The following is a 22,153-nucleotide window of genomic DNA, read 5'->3' as shown; positions in this document are numbered from 1 at the left end:
GACAGCTATTTCCGCTTGCTCACAGACAGGTTTTCAGGTATCTGATTCTTCCGCCTGGGAAGCCAGAAGCTGCGATGAGCATGCAGCACATAGGTAGAATGCAGCTTTACGTATGGGCTACCGCGACGAATTTGCTACTGCCTCGTTGATTCTGCAGGACGGGATGCAGAACTTTGTCTGACACAGTTCGTGCAGCCGCAGAATACCACCCGTACTAAGCGCACTGCTGTATTTCCGCACCGAAAGGCCGTAATACCCTTTTCCCGCTTGGGAGTTGAGATCAATCATCTTCTGCAGAGCCGCCAGGCCAGATCGTCCGGGGTAAACGTAAGCCCAGCCATGCTGTGGAACCACTCTCGCAGAACACCCCGCAGCTACCAGTCGTCATGCTGAACAACATGCAAGAAAGTGTACTGTGCAGTCATCAGTCTTTTTATACCCTTCTCGTAGATGTATTCTACGTGGTTCTCCATCCGAAATCGCTCGTGTCATGTCTTTTCTCTTATATTACACTTTCGTACTTACCTCTTGAATTGCCAAACATGATATTGTGGCCCCCAGTACGAACATCACCATACCGCGGCAATTCCAAAGTACCGCACGTCATGGCTTCTGCTTCTGCTTGTGCTGCCTTCTGTGCCAGATCCTCAAGTTGGAAAATAGTACTTCGACTTCTCAATGCTCTCACAAATACCGCCAGCGCCTACGCCGCCAAAATCATATAATATAATAAACAAGCCCCTTCTCTGTGCTCAAGGAGTGCGAGCCCTTTTCTTTTCCTTTCTTCTCTCTTGTCATGACCGTGGCAGGTCGATCCCCGTTTACATGTTTCCCATGCACTCCTGTGTTCACCCATCCGCCCCCGTTCGGAAGGATGTGTAGGTAGTGGGGTAAGTACGTCAGTCATTGCTGCCGGGGCCATGGATCGGGGTCGAGCTTCCACGACATAGCTCACCCCGTCCTCTGATGCGTATGATGGGGGCCGAGGACCAGTGCTGCTTTCTCCGCGACTGGATGTTCCCTCGTTCGGCGCGGCGTTCGGGTTGCGCTGCCAGTAGATGCGGTTGGGGTCAACTCTCTGAATGCAACTTGTCAGTCCAAAAAACTTCCTCACGTGTAGTACCACACTTATAAGTATTACATACCACACTCTCTCGCCAGAGGCCGTAGGCTGGGGGCTTGGCCAGGACCGCCTCGCTGACCTCTCCTTGCTCCTCTTCATCGCGCGCCAGCACAACTCGGATTGGTTCTCGTGGTACAGCGTAGCCACCGGGTGCCAAAAGTTGCGGCATTGGCGGCCTGGTCTCATCGTCGACCCGCGGTCGGATGACAAGCATGCATAACCGGATCAAGCCGTGACAGAAGAATATCGTGACGAACAAAATAATGAGAATCAACAACACAGTGAACTCGCTACTGCGAATATTTTGTGTGAGGGAGAGTGCTAAATCTATTCAAGTGGTTAGTCTCTGATAATATTACGCCAAACAATTCCCATAAGCTGGGCTTGGGCACCACTTACAGACGGCGAGAAGGAGCGTCAGGAACCCGCCTGAAATGAAGCAGCGGAGGATCTGAGATCGCATACGCCGTGATTTTGGCCATGGAATACAGAGAAGAAATCGTTTAGGATGGCCCTCGTTGTTGCTGTCCTGTTGCTGTCGACGATGTGCCCGTCGTCTGCGCCGCCGACCTTCTTGTGCCATGTTCGCCAGATGCATCTCTGCAGGATCTGGCCCTGTGAACCTCCTCGTCCCGCTGGAGGTTTCGGTTTCGGGGCGCCGTGCGACAGGCGCTGGCATTGTCACGCGAGTCGTAGCTGATGGTTGTCCGGCTCTGCTCGTCGTGGGCGGTTCGGGGGAAGAAGACTCTTCGACTCGGTTTAGGGGTTGTTGCGATGTCGAATTGGGCCACGAATCGGCGCCATTGGAATCGCTGGTCCATGTTCTTGCGAGGTGTGGCAGGTTCAGACGGGTTCCTGGCAGTGTCGGGAGGCCAATGTTAAACCGTGGTGTTTTCGGGCTGTCGGATTCCTCGTCTCCTAGCCTTTGCATCCCGTTGCCGGGACGCCTCCGTGAAGAGAGGGAAGGCCTTGTGCCAGGCAAGCGCCGCGACCGAGGCCGTGAGCCCTCTTCCATTTCTGGTTGTGTAGATGGCCCTGCCAGAGCCTGCTGCTCAATATCCTCCCCCTGCGAGGAACGTCCTCGCCTAAGAAAATCCATGGCGAGTAAGTTGAGTTGTATGCCAGACGCTTTGCCGTTGAGAGTTGGCAGATGAGCTGGAGTTATCACCGTTCAAGTTCCTCGCATTCTTCGGTGTATATGTTGGCTTAGTCAAGGTGAGCAGTCGTCGAGTGTTTCGTCGTCGTCCAGCGGCAGTCGTCAATGGCGTTGGAGGCGCAGAACGCAACGGCGAGGTTCCCCTGTTGGCCAGTTGCACAAAGGAATCGAGTCAGCCGCGACAGGAAGAACAAAGGCTATCTTGTCTCCTAGTGCGGCAGTGGCGAGCTGAAAGTAACGGGTGGAAAACGGCCGCAAAACACCAATGATGGTAGTCTATGAGTTAACGGCGCCTTGTTGATAAAAGAAGTCCCAAGGGATGAAAAGGGGCGCCTTGCGTGGTCGACGGAAGGCTGATACTCGCGTTCGCAGGAGCACAGTTTGGGGAAGAGGGTATCAAGAAGGGTAACGTTGGCTAGGTAATGTAGCTCCCGGAGCTAAGAGAACAAGCGACGGTCTACAGACAGCGTGACTTAAGGAGGAGGAAGAATAAGGAGAATGAACTAATCTGACAATGAGGGCGAAGACGCCAGGCGGGCTAGCAAGAAGCAGAAGATGAGGACAATGCCAAAAAGGCAGCTGGCGCCAACATGACGCTGGGCGCGATGTGGTATGGTGAAGAAAGAGGAACAGATCACAGAGGGACTGGTAAAAGAAGGGAGCAAGTTACGATGGGCCAACAGGAACCAAGGTACAGGGTGGCAGGCGTTGTTTCCGAGCGTCCTCTTCGTGGTCCGCCGGCGACCTCAGCCAGCAGTTCGGTCCAAGGCAGGGCTAGGCAATGCGAGGGATGATGTATGCAATGTCAAGCCAAATATGAGAGGTAAGGAGGCGTCGATGGGCTAACGAGTCTGGCGTCTGCAACATGCGGTTGGTCTAGATGTGTGTCGTTTGGGGATCAGTGTACGGCGGCATTGGACAGGACAAGAAAAGAAAGCGGCGAAGTTGGTCAAGCAGACGCCACGCCAGTCTCATCCCAGCATACGAGGGATTCTGCGACTTGCGACTCTGGAGAACCTGGAAGAGGGAGCAAGCGGACGGGATAGGGGTGTTTGAGAGGGCAGGACGAGAGTAGGATCTGACGAGGGAGAGGGGGGATTGGGGGAGGAAACGCGCAGGATCTGCAGCATCGAGGATGTGAACAGGTCGTAACGCCTACACAATATCTGCATTTAGACCCTTGCATCCTACCTACATACGACAGCCGCAAGGTAGTCTTGGCTTGGCCCAGACTTTGTTGTGGGCGATTCATTAGTGAGTGTACTTGGTACCTCTATACACACGGAGTATGGATACAGAGAGATGAGATGGGATGGATGAGAGTGTACTCGTAAGGTGAGGAAAGGAAGGCACTTCGTATGCAATGAAACTGAATCGAGGACGGCAAGGATAATGCAGGAAAACCTCCCTCCGTCTTCCTCTCTCTCCAGACACTCGCAGACCTACGGATGCTCGCAGTCTGAGCTCTTGAAGACTCGGCGCAGATGTAGCAGTGCTGGACGGGTCGGGTTCACCCATCGATTACCTATTGACTTCTCTGACAATTGGAGTGTTGCACAGCAGTCAAGGGGGTTGCTTCTGGAAACTTGGGAACCAATCGTATGAGGCGAAAGAGTTGACCTCCTCGGACACCGTCACAACTTCACAACCCTCCTCACAGCGCGTGGGACCTGCCCTGGGTACTCCGTAGAGTACGTACCGAATCAGGAAGGGCTCAGGGGGCCCGGCTGGAGATAGAAACGTGTTTCGGATTCTTGTGTCGACGCGCGCCAATCCTTAATTGGACTAGACCCATCAGGGCGCGCGGAAAGGGGTTCTCTCATTGGAGTCTCTGCTTGTCTTGAAGAAGGGGACGCCAACCCAGGCCCCCCCATGGTTTGGGCTGGCGTTTGGCGTTTGGCGGTTGGCGTTTTGAGTCTCCCCCCAACTTCACTTCACGTCTGCCATTTTGTCTTTCCAACTGCTTTGCCTCCAAAGATCCGTACCTCCGTGTGCACGAATATCTGTGAATGGCAATTGTAGGTGACATTGGCGGCAAGAATAGCAGTCTTTCGCGCCTCAGCTTAGCGTCCTTTGCGGATCATTCGTCTCGTTTGGATTTAGATGGTTCCCGTGGTCAAACTCCTGTGATGAACCCTGGCATCTACGTAGCACGGAGTACTCCTACGCAGTAATGAAAACCCATGCCTCTTGCGCTAATGTGGGGGTTATATCGCCTCGAACCTCCACTTGTAATCAGATATCTTCTAATAGAAAACATCCATGGTTCAAATGGGAGAGCAGCAGCCTTCCATTTGATTGTGTACGGTTACTACGCGGACATAGGTCTTGACAACAAGATTGCATCCATCACGCATTGTCACGGTGAGCCGTTGTTGGCGTCTTTCTCGTGTGCCATTACCTCAGCGTACGGTTTTGCCTCTATGGATATTAGCTGCCGTGAGTACACGTGTGACAGCTAGAGAAGGTTTCGCGGTGTGCCGCCCAATTGAATCGAGACACACAAGCTGGGACACTTGACCATTCGGAGCCGACGCCCCTCCGCGTCACCGTCCAAAGTCACTGCATTCAACAGCTGTACTCTTTCTCTTTTCTACTCCTTGATTCGCACTCGGTCCGTCAGATTGCGCAATGTTCCGACCTCCGAGCTGCGTTTCTAATCTCTCTAGAAGCCGATAGAGTTCAACGTCCCAGAAACTTCCGCATCACGGCCGCGCACCACACGATCCAAGGAGGAAACACGGGGCCCATGGCCCTTGCTGGACATATGGCTGTGGGCAGCCTAGCTAGCTGGACATGCCCGTGACATCATCTCATTACAAGAGTCATTCAATTGGGGACCATGCCTCTGCAAGCCGAATTACTCCTTATTGAAGCTACGGTGCTAACTTGGTATTTCCTGTGAATCGAACCACGCGATCTTGTCTCAAGGTTGCCCTTATGAGACAAAACGAAGACACATCGGATGAGCATTTCTAGGCCGTGTTACTCGCGAACAAACACGCCTCGCCCAAACTCCCTGCGTAAGCCATATGCAGCTGGCAGCCGCCGGTATCGGCATTTTCCTACAATTCCAACCGGCAGTTCCCGAATATGTCTGCCCGCGTTTGCGTTATCTGATCTATTCCAGTGTTCACGAGATTCTGCCATGATCAACACCGGAAACTCATGCTCGTGTCCCGTTTATGCCCCCCTGCTGCCATACTGGGATGATGTGCCTTCGCAGATGGCACTTACCAGGGCTTGGTATGAGTTGCTAGGACCAAACGTTCCTGGCTTGCTTGTGATGCGATAATACATGAATTGTATATCCGTAGAGCGTCTCTGCGCCGCATATGCACCGCACAGTCCGCACCGAGAGCATGCAGGCAGAATATTGAGTTGGTGCAACATCAGAAGACGCGGACTAGGCGTTGACGATGTGGCTAGCATGGAGAAAGCCCACTGGTGGTGGTTTATTTCACCGCAGCTCCCCCAGTAGCATATTCCGATCAGACGACGCGGAAAGTACTATCACAATTTGTTAGCCCAACGTCAATTGTATCGCGAAAAGAGATAATGCTCACCGATGGGCTCCGTTCCGGGCGCGAACTCGACACAGTTGACGGTTCCCTTATGACCCGGAAGCTTGTACAGGAGCTTTCCAGTCTCACTAGACCAGATAGTCGCAGTACCGTCTCCGGACCCGACAGCCACCTTCTTGCCTTCGGAATCCCAGCTAGCCTTGATGAGGTTCTTCTCCAGGCCCATGGACGCGCCGTCGAACGTTCTGATGGCTCTATCGGTCGGGGCAAATGGCCGAATGTCCCATGTCCTCACTGTGGAGTCCATGGCATATGAAAGCAAAGATTGCGAGTCCGGAGAGACTCTGAGGGAGGTGATCGTATCTTGGTGTCCCAGCATCGAGTACACGACCGATTTTTTGCGCAAGTCCCAGACTTTGATGTCATTGTCGATGCCTCCCGTGTAGACCTCGTTTCCAGCCTCTGACATGGCAATGGCCGTAATGGGAAATTCCGTCTGGATGTAGTCTGCTGCGTTCTTTGATCTCGGATCCCACAAGCCGATAGAGCCGTCGTCACTTCCACTAACTAGCATATCCTCGCCTCGTTTGCTGAGGTCCACTGTATTGACGATCTCTTCGTGGCCGATGTATCTTCGTATTCTTGTTCCGTTCTCGAGGTCCCAACTTGCCAGGTGCATGTCTGCCGAAGCCGAGAAGACTATTTTGGAGTCTCTCGACCATTGGAGATCTAGAATTGCGCCTCGATGGCCGTTAAGAATGCCGTAGTTTTCGCAGTCCCCATACGTTCGCCACAACACTACTCGCGAATTAGTTTCACCTCGCCAGCGATAAGAAGATATTTAAACTGACAAATGCTTCTGTCCATAGATCCTGAGGCAATGAAATTGCCCGTTGGGTCGAATTTCGCAGCAAAGATCTCGCCTGAGTGACCAGATAGTTCCATGACCGGTGCCTGCAGGTTACTTGTGCGCGGTGTCTGTCGGCCAGGCCGTCAGTAAATTTCCAATTGGCAATGAAGAGTAGTCGCATACTGCCTGCACTAACGCACTGCTCTTTCCCGAGGCGTTCAGCCTTGCTAAAGCTCCTGTTGAAGATCCCACATTCTGACGCTTGACGATCATCTGGCTTGCGCCGAGCTCGTCATCCGCCGGTCTCTTCTCAGCAGACATGGCTGCAGTCGTCGAACGTGTTTCTCGAGGCTCGTGGGTGTTCTACTCGAAGCAGGATCGTCGTATGGCGTGGATCGTGCTGATTCGCGTCGCTTTGAATATCAATTGAATCGGGCAAGCGGTTGTTGACTAGAGAAAATGTGTTGGCTGAGGTCATTGGCCCATGCGAGGTTGGGATGTGGACGGAGCTTGCTTCTGCCGATCCCCGAGCTAAAGGTGGGACCTCGATTCAGAGGACCTGGTGAGTCCACCTCGGTGCATCTCCATACCTTGCTTCGAGGTACACTACCATACCTAGCAGTGCGTAAATTACCTCTTGGGTAGGTATCCGTGCCCAGCTTTCATTGCACTTCCCACAAGCTTATCTTATCTTCAACCTCATCGATGTCCACGAACACCAGCTGGCACCTCACGGTTCATTCGAGCCTCTCGTCCAACTCCGATCAGTGCGACAACCGACGACGGCAATAGCCCTTGCGACCGCCGTATCCACCGATATCGAAGACTTGCGACTGCACTTCACTGTACGACGTGAACGGCTCCAGACAACCCACGTGAACGACGCAACGTGCTTGCGATCCGAGGCGGCAGCCACTTCCGCGACACAGCCCGGTACCAGGCGTCCGACGCCAGCGATACTTCCCTCCCTTACTATTCGGCAGGCGTCTGCGAGGAATCATGGCCGCAAGCAAGGCAACCCGCTTGGGAGAGGAGTGCGTTTTCTAGCCAGACCCGGGCGTGGGTAGACAGAAGCTAACAATGCAGCAGAATCTGGAAGTACGTTGCGTGGCACCTGAATGCCCAAGAACGAACAAGTCTGACGTGCTTGATTGTAGAACCCGCATAGACAAAGTCAACGCCGAGCTCGTCACCCTCACCTACGGAACAATTGTTGCGCAGTTGTGCAAAGATTACGATAGCGACTATGTCGAGGTCAACAAGCAGCTGGACAAGATGGGATACAACATCGGCCTTCGTCTCATTGAGGATTATTTGGCAAAGTCGAATACAATGAAGAGATGCGCAAACTTTCGCGAGACCGCAGACGTCATTGCAAGAGTACAGTTTCCCTGACTCATAGAGTATTGAGCCTGCATGCTGACCATTGCGCACTAGGTCGGCTTCAAGATATTTCTAAACATCACGCCACAGGTGACCAACTGGACGACGGACAACAAACAGTTCTCGCTTGTGTTTGACGAAAACCCTCTCGCAGACTTTGTCGAGCTGCCCGATGACGAGCGAGCGCAGGATGAGCTCTGGTACTCCAATATCTTTTGTGGAGTCTTGCGGGGAGCTCTTGAGATGGTGCAGATGCAGGTCGAAGCGCACTTCATCAGTGACGTTCTGCGAGGCCATGACACGACCGAGATGAGGGTGTCATTAGTGCGGTACATTGACGACGAGCTACCTCCCGAAGATGACTAGATGTGATTGCATCTTGCCACGCAACATTGTTCTTTACCATAACCAGACGTGCTACAATGGGTTGTCCCGCATCGACACAAATTTACTATCTGTCGATGGAAGTCTGGAAAATAGCGCGCAGCCTCAGTTCCCTGTTCGCTGGTGGAGATGGAGGGCGAGGCCAGCTTCATCGCTCATGATGATGCGCCAAATGCACCTCCATGGAATCATGAAGTAGGTGAATAACGCGGCCAGGCGTATATCACATATAACAAGATGGAGACAACTGGTGAAGCACCTAAGCCGCAGACATGACCTACACGATATCAAAGAGACTTGTTCATACGAAAGCCACCACTGCCAACGTGAAATCCCGAAGTTGAAGGCGATTGTTGATATGATATTGCTATAATTGCTATAATTGGGTACAAGGGTGGGTCAGACTAGTTAGGGAGAAGATCATCTACTGAACTGGGCGTCTTCAAGCACATGATTATACGTAGATGTGGTTCTTTTCAAAGTTCCTTCGGGCAAGCTGTGTTTGCGGCGATTCAGCCTCTATTCCCGCATGCCTTGAAATGAGTTTCGAGACAAGTTGACTTTCATGGAATTGCCCAATAGACCGACAGTAAGCATTGAACTTCATTCAGTGAGCGCTTAAGAAAAAGAGATTTCACCACCGGTGTGGCTACGTCTCTTGGTGCTCATGCTTGGAGTCGAACTCGAGTACTCGTAGCCTGTCGCCGAGTAGGCCGTGGGCGAATTGGTTGTTGACCTTGAACAATCCCACCATCCACCCGGTTTGTCCTGAACCACCGACCTAGAGGGCGGCCTGCTGTTTCTGGTGACAGCAACTGACTTGAGGGAATATATGAGGGCTTCTTGTAGCATGTGCGGAAGGTAAGGAAGGTATGATCAACACCTGCCTTCAGGACTGCCGGTCGATCTTCGGGAAATGTGGGGCATTACGGGACCCGTCATGGGGCACTTAGGACGGCAATGGAAAGTGCCCGGATCCTTCTGACAAAATGGTTACAGTACGGAGAAGCCGTGTGCAGCAGCAGCAAGGCCGGGCAGTTCGCAAAAAGAGTATAAGCAGCAAATTTACACACATGGCAACTAAGTATGCAATCTAAGCAGGATTACCAGGCGACACCAATTTGCGAGTCTTTAATGTTCATTTGCCCTTGCTTCAGTTTATTGGATCAAATGTTTTCAAGTTTACTCCTGTCGAGATGATTATACGGAACCTTAAGCTTGCTCGAGAGGTCCGTGCCACGGCCCATGGCTTGCCTTTCATTTCCCGACTGAAGCTGTTAGTTAATTATGGGTACTTAGGCTCAGAGAACCTGCGAATGATCACAATTGCTCTTTGGCTCAATGCCGGATGGAGAGAACAAGCCCCTTTCGATTCCCAGGCCTCAATGCGTCATATCGGTGTCGCAGAAGCCGACGTGCAACGGACTTGCCGGTACATAGGTAGACATCTGAGCGTGAGGGAGCATGGAACGAACCACCTCGGTTCTCTATTCACAAGCAGGTGAGCGCATTGATTGGAACAAGGCTGTATAGGAAATGCAACAATCGCATCCCAGGCGACGTTGGAGTCATTGGTCGTACTCGTGTCGCGCGGCGTGTTCAAGATGCTTTTGACATTGTGCCTCACGTAACAGACAGGTCAAAGAAGCTTATACACCTGAGGCGATGCTTCTAGATGTGCATGGAGCCTCCAGTCAGCTTCAGAGCAAGAAACCGGTAAAAGGGAGCGGGAGGCGGGATGTCGGATACCAAGTGCCTTGGGCGGATCGTGAATGGTAGTCTCTGTCAGAGCTCTCCACCTCACGCCACGAGAAGCTGGAGGGCAGACGCGTCTATGCCGGACAGGATCTCATTTTGACTGAGACGTTTGATGGAGCGCGTTTTTTGGTGCGGCCCATTCAAGATGCGACGTCAGCAGAAGTGTGAAGATTGGGTATGCTGGTGGAAGCGGCGCGCAGCTAACACCCGGTACCGGGTCATAAGCTCGACGTGCCACAACGCGACTTCCAGCATGGCACCCCGGGCTCTCATGCCGATGAGATAAGGTACTTAAGATCACTACCTTAGCTCCAGGGAAGGTAAAGGACCTTAACGTGGGTTGGTGGGAGCACAAGGTTAGATAGCTAAGGTAGTCCAGAGCCCTCTGAAGCTTCAAGCCCAAGCACGTACCTTAACGGGTACCTACCGCCCTAAAGCTTGAGGGCTCCTTCGGAGTCTTTCAGTTCGCCTAGGTAAGATAGTAGTACCCGGAGAGCTGGAAAGCAAGCACGCAAGTTGGAGGTGATTGTCGATTTTTTGCCTTTGACGATTTGGCATGTGGCCTCAGGCAACAAGCGGTCTCAGATATTCGCAGCTCATTCTGAGATATGCGACATGCCCGCCGCGGGTGCGCGCCTCACCTCGTGCCGGGCACCTCACCTTTCTTACAGGACTGGCTACCTTCTGGCACCCATAGCGGCCTACGGGCGTACTTCGTTCAGTGCTCGTGAGGTCTCTAGAATCTGAAGTTTGAGGTGAATAGGTAGAGATGCCGCCTCCTGCCCAAGCGTCGCATGCCCCGAAAATTGGGAAAATCCCAACCCCATCCTTTCCACTCTCCTACTCCCGCCCGTCCTGGTCTTCCCGTCCTCCTTTCCACCCCGACTGTGTTTTTCTGCATTCAAGCATTGTCGACTAACACTTAAACACCCTAAGGTACGGAGTAGGTGCTTTGCCCTCTAACCCAAGGCGCCCCTCTCTTTTCTCCCTCGTCCTCTCGCTTCCTCCGATCTCTACTTCCGCCTTTCCCTTTCCTCCTCATATCACCTATCCACTTCCACCCCTTGGACATTGGATGGCCTCGCATGCCGATCACATCTTCAATGCCAACGTGGTCTCGATAACGTGTTTGTTACTCTAACGAGTCCTGATTCATGGTCACTGCCCTCGCGCCCCGCGAGACACTCGTCCATCTTCAAACCGACCTTGCCTGATCGGCCTAGCGACCGCGGCTTTAGGGACCAGTCAGTCGACCCTCGCTACGGAATAACATCCCGCCATTCCCCACAGCTGGTAACACCGACGAAGCCAGACCTTACAGACCGACCATCTCACTCACCTCACCCATTATTAGCAGTAACACCACCGCCCAGAACCACGGTGGTCCACATCCACCTTCACTTCGACGCTGCGTCCCCCCCGGAGAGCGAGGAACCCTCCTTCCCCCCCCCCCAAAAGCCAAACCCAAATCCAAATCAAATACCTAGCCACCCAGAAGGGGCCACACTGCCATACCCTGAGCCACAGCAAGAGCCAGAGCAAGAGCCAGAAACACCAGGTCTTCCTACCCCCGACCCCCGAGTCGCGCTGCTTTCCCTCCTCCTGTCTTTCATCTTTCCACTCTTCCCATTTCCTTTCAAAGTCCCACTCCCTCACCTGCAACTGCCTTTGGTGGCCCATCCCGTCGCCCTTCCGCCTTCTTCAACATCTCGCCCTCGCATCAATCCTCCTACCCCCTCCAACCCAAATCCGCCACAGCTTCTGTCGCTGCCACGTCTTTCGACTCTTTTTTTTCTTCCTCTGTACCAAACCATATCTCACCACCGCCATCGTCACTGGTCGCGCATCCCGCCATCTGTCGCGCGCCTCTGTCTGCACTCCCCAGCCTTTCTCTTATCCGTCCAACTGAAGGCTCCTTGTACCCTTGCGCCCGACCGCTGAATCCGACACGACTTTGCCGCCAGCCGGCTTTTTAGCGCACCGCGTAACCACGTACACGCTCTGCGACACTCCCACCTCCAACCACAAGGTGGCTGACCGACAAACTTTTGACGACATCGACACTCTTTCTTCGCTTCCGAACAACCACCATCCTTCAATCAGCTTCTCCTTTATCCATCGCATCGACCTCACCCCATCTCGTCGGGCAGACGCTTGTCTGCAGCCCGGCTCACAATCATGAACGCCAACGTCAACCCCAACCTGGCCAACATGAACGTCATGGGCGGTGGCCCTGTTGGCGCGCCCGTCCCTATGATGAATAATGGCGCAGTCGCTCCCCAAGTCGCCGGTGGTCCACGACAGATGACCATGCCCACCGAGAGTCAGCGCACTCTGCTCAACACCTACATCTATGAGTACTTCCTCCGCCATCAAATGTTTGATTGCGCTAGATCCCTCCTTAATGGAGACCACCAAGTGAATGTCATGAAGGACGGTGCCAATCGCCGAAGGGACGAGAACGGTAACCTCATCGGCAATGGTCTCGGTGACGACCCCATGGACACCGACTCCAAAGACGACATTGACGCGAAGCTCCCTGATGACCTTCCGGCCCCCAAGCTGCCCATGCCTGCCTCAGAATCATCCTTCTTGTACGAATGGTTCTGCCTCTTCTGGGACATCTTCCACGCGCAACGGACAAAGGGTGGCAACGGTCCCGTCAATCAATATGTCAGCCATACTCAGGTATGTCGTTATCCGTCGGCGATTCTCTGTCTATGACTGGATCATCACTAACCGAGCTGAATAGCAGCAATCTCGCATGCGACAGAACCAACAGCAAGAACTTCTCCGCCAGATGCGCCCAGACGGCATGGCCGCCCAGCAGCAATATCACTCCCAGATGATGCGCAACATGCAAAATGGCGGTATGGCTATGAACATGCAAAAGGGCAACTTGGCACGGGCCGCCATGGCGAATAATCAGAACAAGTGAGGCTTTACAGATTCGTGCCTCCCTTCATCATGTGTATGGTTTGCTAACCCAAATTCCCCCTACAGCCCCCAGGCCATGCAAATGCTTCAGCAGCATGCGAAGCAAACCCAGATGCAGCGAGACCCTTCGGACATGGATGGCAACCGCCAACGCCCCTCGTCGCCTGGCTCTGGTGAAAACGCCCCTTCCCCCTCCAAGAGACCACGCCTGGACGGTGCGCCCAACTTCCCGAACCAGCCTGGAATGATGCCGAACGGAAGACCTCAGCAGGGCATGCCGGGCCAGCAGGTGGGGACCACCCCGAACGTAGCTCAAGCCCAGCAGATGCTCATCACCAACGGAATCAACCCGGCGTCGCTGACCCAGCAGCAGTTTACGACATTCTCAAACCAACCACCTGCTGTCCAAGCTAAGTCCATTGCTACATATGCGGCAAACCTCCAACAGCATCAGGCTAGCCAGATGCCTAACAAAACCATGCCTAACGCGCCCGGCCCCCAGGGCCAGGGCTCACCCATGATGGCTCAAGGCCAAGAAGGTGCCGGGCTAGCTGCGTACTACAACGCTGGAGAAATGGGTCCAGGAGGAATTCGGCCTGGCCCTGGCGGTGCCCAAGCCGGTGGTGGAAGTAACCACGCTCTGCAGGACTATCAAATGCAGCTAATGCTTCTGGAGCAGCAGAATAAGAAAAGGCTCATGATGGCCCGCCAGGAACAAGATAACATGGGCGGAGGTGCCATGCCCAGAGACGGTCCCGCCGGGCCTGGCGGCCCTGGCGCACCTCCTGGTCCCAATGGCCAGCCTTTCCCGGAGACATCTCCCCAAGGCGCCAGAACCGGAGCTTCACCAAACCCAACGGAGCAGATGAAGAGAGGCACCCCGCAGATGAACAACGCTGGCATTCCTTCGCCGCTGCCCGAGGGCGCTCAATCTCGTGGCTCTCCCAACCCTATGAATTTCATGGGCAACCAAATGGACCCGAACATGGCGCCACACTTCTTCAAGGGCATGGGCAATCAAATGGATGGGAACATGGCCGGCAATCCTCAGATGAATGGCGGCATGCGCCCACCCAGCTCGCACCCTGGTCAGCAGTTCAACGGTCAGATGAACCCGCAGCAGATGATGGTCGCCCGGCAACAGCAGCAACAGGCGCAACAGGCGCAGCAAGCCCAACAGCAGCAGCAGCAGCAGCCACCTCAGCAGCAGGGACAGCCTCAGCAGGCCGGCCAAGGTGGTCAGCCGGTGCAATGGCAGCAAGGCGGGCCGAATGGTCAGATGGTGCCTCAGGGTCCTCAGGGATCTGTTCAGGGTACACCGCAGCAACGGTCGATGCCCCCGCCATCTGCACCAGCTGGCGCCAACTCCAACCGGACGAGCACTTCCTCGCCTCAACAGGCCGCAGCGGCTCCCCCGACTCCGTCACAATCAAACAAGGCGGCGCCAAAGAAGAAGGATACCAAGAACACAAAGGCAAAGGTAAGCACATGGCAAGACACGTATTGCCCAAACAAAACTAACACATGCGCAGGCTGCGGCGGGAAAGAAGTCAGGCAACAACAACCTGAACAGTGGCACTACACCAGCCGCCGACGGTGCAGATGCGGAGGCTGCAACACCTGCAACTCCCATCACTCCTGTCACCACTGCCAACTTCACCAAGAACGGACAAAATGCCGCCGTGCCAGCCGTGCCCAACGGCCAGGCTGCTGCTCCAGCACCTGCCCCTCAGCCTCAGGTAGCCCCCCAGGCACAACACGATGCCAACCAGAACGGAGGGTTTATGGACAACACGAACCCAATGGTGGACTTCGGTGCTATGGCATTCGCCGACCCGTTGGTCTCGGACAATGTTCTTAACGACTTCGACTTTGACTCATTTCTACACGAAGACGGCGACAATCAGGCCTTTGATTTCAACACGGGTTCATTTGGCATGGAAGGCGCCAACGAAATTGGCGCAGACTAGACGGTTCCCAAGCCTGACTTTTAGGTGTACGATTCCCTCTCGTCTGTGTCATGCCTCAGTTGTGCGTTAGGCGTTGTGTCGATTCCCCAGCCTGATTTCTCCATGCCTCGCCGTTGTACGGTCGAGCGGCATGGTATTTGCGAAGCATGGCTATCTCCATTTGATTTATGGATGCGCTCAGAATACCAAAAAAAAGTGGTTTTTACAGTCTAGAATACATCAAATCGGACTGAGCCCACATCGATTTGTTGGCATGTTGCCAACTGTAACTTTCAGGAGGATTTGCTCGACAATTGCAGTCAAGATAAAGCAGTCGGGCTTAACTCTCGCCGCCTCATCGAGCCTGTCACTTTCCTATTTCATATGCTTTGATTTACCAATCGCCTTTGGACGACGTTTATGTGTGGCAAACACTTAACGGATTGCCCCATTGGCGGCATATTCCAATGAGTCGTTTCGCTGTTCAGCACAGCCTCGTTTTCGACGGCGATTTAATTCCCTTGCGTGCATGTGCCTGGGGTAACACGCATACAAACTTCACGTTACTTTTCTCCTTGTCGGTCGTTGGTGGACGGACCGCTTGCGAGAATTCTTGATCATTGGTTCTGGAGTTCTACTGGCAGGGTTCGCAAAGTTTCGTCGGGTGCCTTTCCTATCGAACCAGTGGGCGTAATCATTGATTGTACGTGGCATACGATGTGCGAATGCAGAGCCCGGTTTCGTTTGGTGGACCCATCAGTGTTGATTTGCAAAAGAGGTGACAAGAGAGATCAAAAGGAGGCAGTTGTACCGGTTGTGGATTGAGTTGAGAGCATTGTATTTACTAGAAGGGCGGGGACACGTTCGATCACCAGCGTCGTCCTGCTATCGTCGTTTACCCTGGGTCCTGTCAGATTATACTGTGGCGCGGTGCGATATTGGTTTGCGAGGATCAATCCATCTTTTTTCATATCCTGGATGCCATCAAATATTAAAGTTCTCTCTGGCATCCCTGTCAATTATTCGTAAAAACATCACCAGCACTACTGCATTGATCATGGCGATCACGATCATGTCTTCTTCTCAGAATGTTTCCGAAGCATGATCGAAGGAGGGAAGGCAAGCCTCAATGTACAGAAACCCTTCCATCTTTGGGGGCGTTTGATACCGCCCACAATAATCGGAGCCTTCTGACTGTGAACGCCAACGTATCTGTGCTCGTGGGGCTTTCACATGTGGTCGCACGGCTCAGAGAGGCCTGTCCAACATCTTCTGGTCTACCCTGAGCTCTAAGTTCCTTACTGGGCAAGGGAGATCCCCGCACCGCACCGGGCCCGGGTCGAGCACCGAGGCCGCAGGCGTGGCCGTGATCTACATACAAGTCGGACATTTTGCCAATGGTAATCTCGGGGAATTAGACGCGGGGCGGGGGCCTTTTTGTTTTTCATTAATAATTATAGTAGTAATACGTGCCGGTGGCCGGATGCGGCGGCGGACGCAACGGTTGTCGATCTGCAATCTGGGGTCGGCCATGCGACGGGTCATCAGCGGGGACATCCAGAGGCTAGCACCGAGCTTCTTGTTCCTCTTGAACTCTGATCGAGGGTCTAAGATCTAAGATCTAAGATTCAAGATCCAAGATCCAAGGGTGTGTTCTCGGCAGTATGGATGCGCAGCAGCCTTGTGGAAGAGGTGGATTGCTGGCTGTGCCATCGTATATTTGCTGCTTTGATGAGATGGTGTATAATATTCTCGATCCTCAGAAGACGTTGATTAGTATCTGCGTTGGCTACGTATATCTATAATCTACACAACAAACCAGCTGTGTAGGAAATGTTGCAGAATTCGAGTCTACCTAGGCACGTCACAGTGAGTTATACGAGCAAATGGTCTGCATCCGCTCTCATAATTGTCATCAAATGTAGCGATACTTGTGTTCTGGAGGTTTAGATAACGGGGAAGGATTCCCGTGTTGGATTTCAACATTGACTACTATATAGGCGGTAAAACCTAAGAAGTCGCTCCTCCTCTACGCCTGTTCAGGTCCGCAGGCTTGAAAAACAGACGCAGATGGGGGAGCAGAACGTATGAGTGTAAAGGCAGCCGCTATATATCGCTTTCCAAAAAGGGGTATATACCAAAGGGGCAAGAATTATCCTGTCTTGAGAAAAGGAGGAGTGTGCCAAAGGAGCCATGTGCGACTCGAATGTACGAGATCGGACGTTGGGGCACTATGTGATGGCCGGAGTTCATGATATGACGGAGATATGTGAGGGCGGTGTCTGCGAGGCCAAGCTCATTACGAATACAGCCATTAGAGGCAGCTGCACTCAAGGCGACTGGTATACCGTGAGGTATCCGATCTCCATCATGCTTCCATAGCCATCCTGAGTAGCGTCGGTAGGAGAACCCGGCAACGTGCCGCCTGAAACTGGTTAGCATTCTCATGTACGGCAAACGGTCAACCGAGGCGAAAGGAGCGAGAAACATACCAACTGCTACATTCATAAGCACATAGTAAGGCATGTGACAAAGGGTCGCCCAGATGCCTTCGTCACCAATATCGCTGCCCTTGAGCTGGTTGAAGACAACACCGTCACGGTACCATGTGATGGTCTCGGTGACCCAGTTGTTCGACGTGCGGTCCCACTCCAGTGCCCAAGTGTGCCAACCGTTGTCGGGCATCGAAGTAGCCACGCCACGGCCGCTGGGCTCGTTGCAGATGCCGCCGGATTCTTGTTGGCAGTGAACGGTACCCGTGGCGGTGGCCTGGCCGTTGATCTGTTCAAAGATGTCGAGCTCGCCGCAGAGGGGCCACTGAACCCCGTTGCGAACGGCATCGCCCAGCATCCAAAAGGCAGGCCACATGCCCTGTTTATTTGCGTTGTCGCCCATCCTGAACATTGACTGAACCCGCATCTTCCCTCCCGGCTGAGGTGTCCACGCTGCCTTTGTCTCGATACGCGCAGATGTCCATACGCCGCTTGCTGACTTTCGGGGAATGAGCTGGATGGTTTCACCACCCGATATTTGGACGTTCCAGGACGATTCGGTGTAAGTCTGGACCTCGTTGTTCGTGTCGATGGCCAAGGCGACGTCCCATGTGTCACTTCGAGGGGGTGCGCCGGCGTTTCCTTGGAAGGTCTCGGACCAGATGATTCTCATGCCATCTTGTGCTGGGGGCACAAGAGCACCGACGAACGGCGTGAGAGAAAAGAGAAGTTGGGCGTATGTGGAAAGCATTTTTGTCTCGTGTATTTGCTGTTACTGACTGACTCCTTTCTCTGTTCGTATAGTATACTGAATGAATGGATTGGTATTGAAGTCCGTGGGTTCAATCTCGTCTATTTGCGAGCGTTCAGGGGATGAAAGTGAATGGACGATGAGATTCAAATGAATGTGATCACCAAGAAAAGAATGTAACGGCACTGGGCCTAGTAAGTGAAAGTGGGTGCGGTAGAGAACGAGAGAGGCGGCAAAAGCACATAGTTGCCAACGGGCAGCGAGGCTGGGTCGCCTCTATATATATACGGCCAGGAAAAGTTCCTACATGGGAATGGTCCAGACAACGCACATTGGGAGGAACAACCTTGTATTGGGACAACTTGACTAGGGAGCAGGACGACAAGGATGCTATGCCGGGAGCAGGCGATGAGTGACAACGGGTAAGGAGGAGCTTGTGCCATGCCCTTGCTATAGCAAATGGTTGGATTAGGGTAGTTGTCCAGAGGCGGCAAGGCAGAGAAAGAGATTGACGTGGGGAGTCAGGATGAAACGCCCAGAAGCGGCCAGGAATACCCAGTGTGGCGGTGACGATGGCCTGCCTACTTCGCAACTCGGCGCAGTCTTCTTGGTCGACTCTGGCTCAGCCGCTCGGGTTACAGTACGCAGTATCCGCACAGCAGGAGAGCCAAAAATGGGCGAGCAAGGGCATAAACTGCGGTTTGCCAGATAGATCGCGGACGGTAGTGATTGGTACATTAGGGCACTGAGGTGAATATGGATACATGGCAGGGAAAGCAGGGGTTATTTCCAGCATACAAAGTGAAGGTAACTGCAGAGAGGAGTTCCTCACGGGTAGTGGGCGTGGCCAGCAGGCAAGGCCAGGGAGTCCTGATCTGCGTCGGACAAGACGACAGAGAGATAGGGGCCGGCCCAAGATCGAGACCAAGATGTGGACAAAGAAGTTGACGGTGGCCATGGATAAGCCAGCAGGTACTCCGTATTTGGTTTGTGTAGTGAGCCGTGAGAGCGAGCCAGAGCAGGAAGAGCTAACTAGGGAATGGAGCAGGAGGGTTGGCTCTTAGAGAATTGACTCGTCAACGATCTCCATCGGTCCATCCATATCCGTACATACACATGGAATGCTGTGGAGACAAGAAAAGAGGCTGAGGTGCGATCACGGACTCATATGCAGACGTGATATTGGTACTCCGTAGGCATGGTGGTATGGGAGAGAACGGGGCTTTGAGAGCAGTCAAGAAAAAAAAGGGACGGGGCCCGTTGGCGGCGCATCCGAGCCAAGGATCGACGACGGATACCGCCTGCACTGGCCAACGGGTGTCATTGGCGGTTCATCTGTACTCGGTACTGCGAGCGTCAATTGCATAACCTTCAATTTGGGCACCGCGGCACTACTTGGTAGATCCACACTGCGGCCAGAAAGAAGAAAAAAACGCAGTCAATTGTCCAGTCGGGAAGGACCAAAACTTTGAAAAGGAGGTGGACTCGGGGCATTTGTCTAGAGCCTAGAGGTGTCAGGGTCAATCAGAAAAGAGCCTCGAAAGGGGAGGACAGTACGAAGTACTCCGTACACTAGGACTACCTAGGGGTTTCGGACGTGGGGGTAACAAGAGCCGTGATTTCCGTCCATTGGATGGGCTCAACTCTCACCTTACAGTAGACTTAGTCTGAGACTTAGTCTTGGTATTTTGCTGTGCACACTCAATGTGTACAGAGCATCCGTCGATATCTGGTGTGAGGAAGGCGATATGTATTCGTACGAATCTGAACAAGAAGGCTGCTGGCAAAAAGCTTTGCTTCCTGCAATTCTTCAAGCTATCACCAATGGCCATGGCTGCCCCCCTTCCTTCTTTTCAATTTCCTATCAAGTTGTGCAACTGCGTGTGGCTGCACTCAATGGTGTGGCAAGCGGGCCATTCTCGCCAAGATGGGATCGTCAAGTGCCCCTGAATATTCAAAAGCTGTACATACATGAAGAGTGCAGGCACCAGGATGGCACAGGCAGCGCTGCCCAGGTGCTGAACCGGCAATGCATGCCCTGAGATAACAAATGGCAGGGTATCTTAACAGGGAGACGTCTAAGTACCTTATTATCGAAGAAAGTTAATTCTTTCTAAGTTATAAGTATAAAAATATAGTTTTAATAAAATAGTATAGTACTTACCTAGTACTTAAATTAAAATACTTTTTTAAGCTCGCTATAAAAGAAAAATAATTATATTACTAACTACTTATTATTAAGGTTTATAACTAGCGTTATAATTTTAATTATAATAGCTTTATTTATAATAAATAAAAAGTCTAATTATAAGTCTTTTAAAAACCTCTCCTTAAGGGCTATAAGAGCCTTTAAGTATACTAAGTTAAAATACTTATTAAGATATTAATAACTAAACTAACCCTATAATAACGACCTTAATAAAAAAATTAAAAAACGAACTAAGAAATAATACTAAAATCCTGTTACGAAGGTAACTTTGTTTACCTTATTATTCGCCTTATTATCAATATTACGTAAGCAAACTATATACCATATTAATCTACGATTTCTGTAGATTATTATAGGTATTGATTATGTAAGCAATACTGCTTATATAAGCTTACGTGAGCAATGGAAAGTACTGGAAGGTAACTGAATAATCTGGAATTTACTCGAGGCGGAATTACGTACTACGATTACGCATTCACTTACGTATACGCTTATTAATTATATCATAATTAATAAGCAATGGAATATTCTAGTAGGAGGTTTTTATGCCTATATGTAGGCGTGTATTTGCCTACCTAGACCTTTCGTTAAGTAAGCAACTTCTCATATAGTAATTCAACTATATTACTCTCTTTACTACAAAAACCTCTTTTATATACGCTTATATCCCCTATATTCATATATTCTTGCTTCTATATGAATATTCACTTTTTATATTCTTTATAAGAATATCCCGCATTACCTCGTTAAAGCTATACGTGCTAGAAATCCTTATTAATATTAAATATAATTTATAAAAAATAATAACGCGGCTATAAAGTATTAGTAATATATTTTATATTAAAAAGACTATTATTAATATTAATAAAATAAATAAGGCCGTATTAATATAATACCTTGGTTTTTTTTTTATAACTTAAGGACTATAGCTTTAAATAGTATTAAAAGTTTATTAAAAAGCTCTTTTAAATACTCTAATATATTTATTATTATTTTTATAATAATAAAACTCTTAATACTTATATATAAGTATAGGTTATTTATTTTCAAATAATAATATTAACTTATTAATAAGCTATTAAAACTACGATTCTAGCGATTCCTTAACGAGGGAGAGGGTAAAATAGAAGAAAAGATAGGTAAGAAAAGGGTTAAGGTTAAATAGTGCGGAATTCGAGGGCAGGGTAGCGTCTATATATACTGCGGCAATCCTCTAGTAATACAAAACGATAGAGTTAAACAGTGAACAGGGAGACGTCGGCCCAAATCCACAAATGGGTCCAGCGCCGCTTGCAAGTTGGACCACGTCCACCTGGGACAACGGAGATTTCTCCCCCCTCAGGAGTCCCGGCTCGATTGAGTTGGCACTTCAACAGAACTCTACGCAGTACGGGGTATTCTGTAGGAGGCCTCGAGATGGGCCCTTGACTACCTTAGCCGCTCACAGACGAATACTGTGTACCTAGGTATGCGTATCCGTACTCATGGATAAGAGATGCAGCTCTAGTGTACGATAAGCGAATGCCTTCCATCGCACGCTCGCCTCGTCGCCCAAAAAGAATTCCACAATGCTTCAGCGCCGTTGAGTGCCACCTCCGCCACTGCAACTTTTGTGCCCCCATTCATGAAACTGAAGA

General features: G+C 51.7%; 8 protein-coding genes across 8 annotated transcripts; 3 read left to right on the top strand and 5 right to left on the bottom strand.

The window, feature by feature from the left end:
- Positions 1–374: 374 nt before the first annotated feature.
- On the bottom strand, positions 375–2,222 carry CLUP02_10141 (uncharacterized protein; the record flags this gene model as incomplete). The annotated part of the gene is made up of 5 exons (XM_049289117.1): positions 375–457; positions 526–646; positions 956–1,078; positions 1,146–1,450; positions 1,523–2,222. The coding sequence occupies 5 exons, from the start codon at positions 2,220–2,222 to the stop codon at positions 375–377; spliced, it is 1,332 nt and encodes a 443-aa protein (XP_049146262.1).
- A 1,449-nt stretch (positions 2,223–3,671) lies between these two features.
- CLUP02_10140 (uncharacterized protein) lies at positions 3,672–5,431 on the top strand (the record flags this gene model as incomplete). Its single annotated transcript, XM_049289116.1, has 8 exons — positions 3,672–3,787; positions 3,843–3,965; positions 4,129–4,268; positions 4,302–4,449; positions 4,519–4,718; positions 4,787–5,081; positions 5,156–5,202; positions 5,259–5,431. The coding sequence occupies 8 exons, from the start codon at positions 3,672–3,674 to the stop codon at positions 5,429–5,431; spliced, it is 1,242 nt and encodes a 413-aa protein (XP_049146261.1).
- Positions 5,432–5,462: 31 nt separating this feature from the next.
- CLUP02_10139 (WD repeat domain-containing protein) lies at positions 5,463–6,974 on the bottom strand (the record flags this gene model as incomplete). The annotated part of the gene is made up of 5 exons (XM_049289115.1): positions 5,463–5,685; positions 5,744–5,789; positions 5,846–6,601; positions 6,655–6,781; positions 6,837–6,974. 5 exons carry the CDS (start codon positions 6,972–6,974, stop codon positions 5,463–5,465), a joined length of 1,290 nt encoding a protein of 429 aa, XP_049146260.1.
- Positions 6,975–7,112: 138 nt separating this feature from the next.
- On the top strand, positions 7,113–8,402 carry CLUP02_10138 (transporter particle component; the record flags this gene model as incomplete). The annotated part of the gene is made up of 4 exons (XM_049289114.1): positions 7,113–7,215; positions 7,335–7,687; positions 7,743–8,033; positions 8,091–8,402. The coding sequence occupies 4 exons, from the start codon at positions 7,113–7,115 to the stop codon at positions 8,400–8,402; spliced, it is 1,059 nt and encodes a 352-aa protein (XP_049146259.1).
- Positions 8,403–12,356: 3,954 nt separating this feature from the next.
- CLUP02_10137 (SOM1 protein) lies at positions 12,357–15,085 on the top strand (the record flags this gene model as incomplete). Its single annotated transcript, XM_049289113.1, has 4 exons — positions 12,357–12,866; positions 12,931–13,112; positions 13,182–14,595; positions 14,648–15,085. The coding sequence occupies 4 exons, from the start codon at positions 12,357–12,359 to the stop codon at positions 15,083–15,085; spliced, it is 2,544 nt and encodes an 847-aa protein (XP_049146258.1).
- Positions 15,086–17,394: 2,309 nt separating this feature from the next.
- Positions 17,395–18,307, bottom strand: CLUP02_10136 (glycosyl hydrolase family 16; the record flags this gene model as incomplete). The annotated part of the gene is made up of 2 exons (XM_049289112.1): positions 17,395–17,489; positions 17,557–18,307. 2 exons carry the CDS (start codon positions 18,305–18,307, stop codon positions 17,395–17,397), a joined length of 846 nt encoding a protein of 281 aa, XP_049146257.1.
- Positions 18,308–18,467: 160 nt separating this feature from the next.
- CLUP02_10135 (uncharacterized protein) lies at positions 18,468–18,917 on the bottom strand (the record flags this gene model as incomplete). The annotated part of the gene is made up of 1 exon (XM_049289111.1): positions 18,468–18,917. A coding segment is annotated over one exon (450 nt), but the record flags the coding sequence as incomplete, so codon positions are not given.
- Positions 18,918–18,929: 12 nt separating this feature from the next.
- Positions 18,930–19,265, bottom strand: CLUP02_10134 (uncharacterized protein; the record flags this gene model as incomplete). Its single annotated transcript, XM_049289110.1, has 1 exon — positions 18,930–19,265. One exon carries the CDS (start codon positions 19,263–19,265, stop codon positions 18,930–18,932), a length of 336 nt encoding a protein of 111 aa, XP_049146255.1.
- Between the last annotated feature and the right edge of the window lie 2,888 nt (positions 19,266–22,153).

Source organism: Colletotrichum lupini, chromosome 5 (genome assembly GCF_023278565.1).
Source record: "Colletotrichum lupini chromosome 5, complete sequence".
NCBI lineage: Eukaryota > Fungi > Ascomycota > Sordariomycetes > Glomerellales > Glomerellaceae > Colletotrichum > Colletotrichum lupini.
Note: the sequence above shows the minus strand (reverse complement) of the source record. Positions and strands in the feature narration are given on the sequence as shown.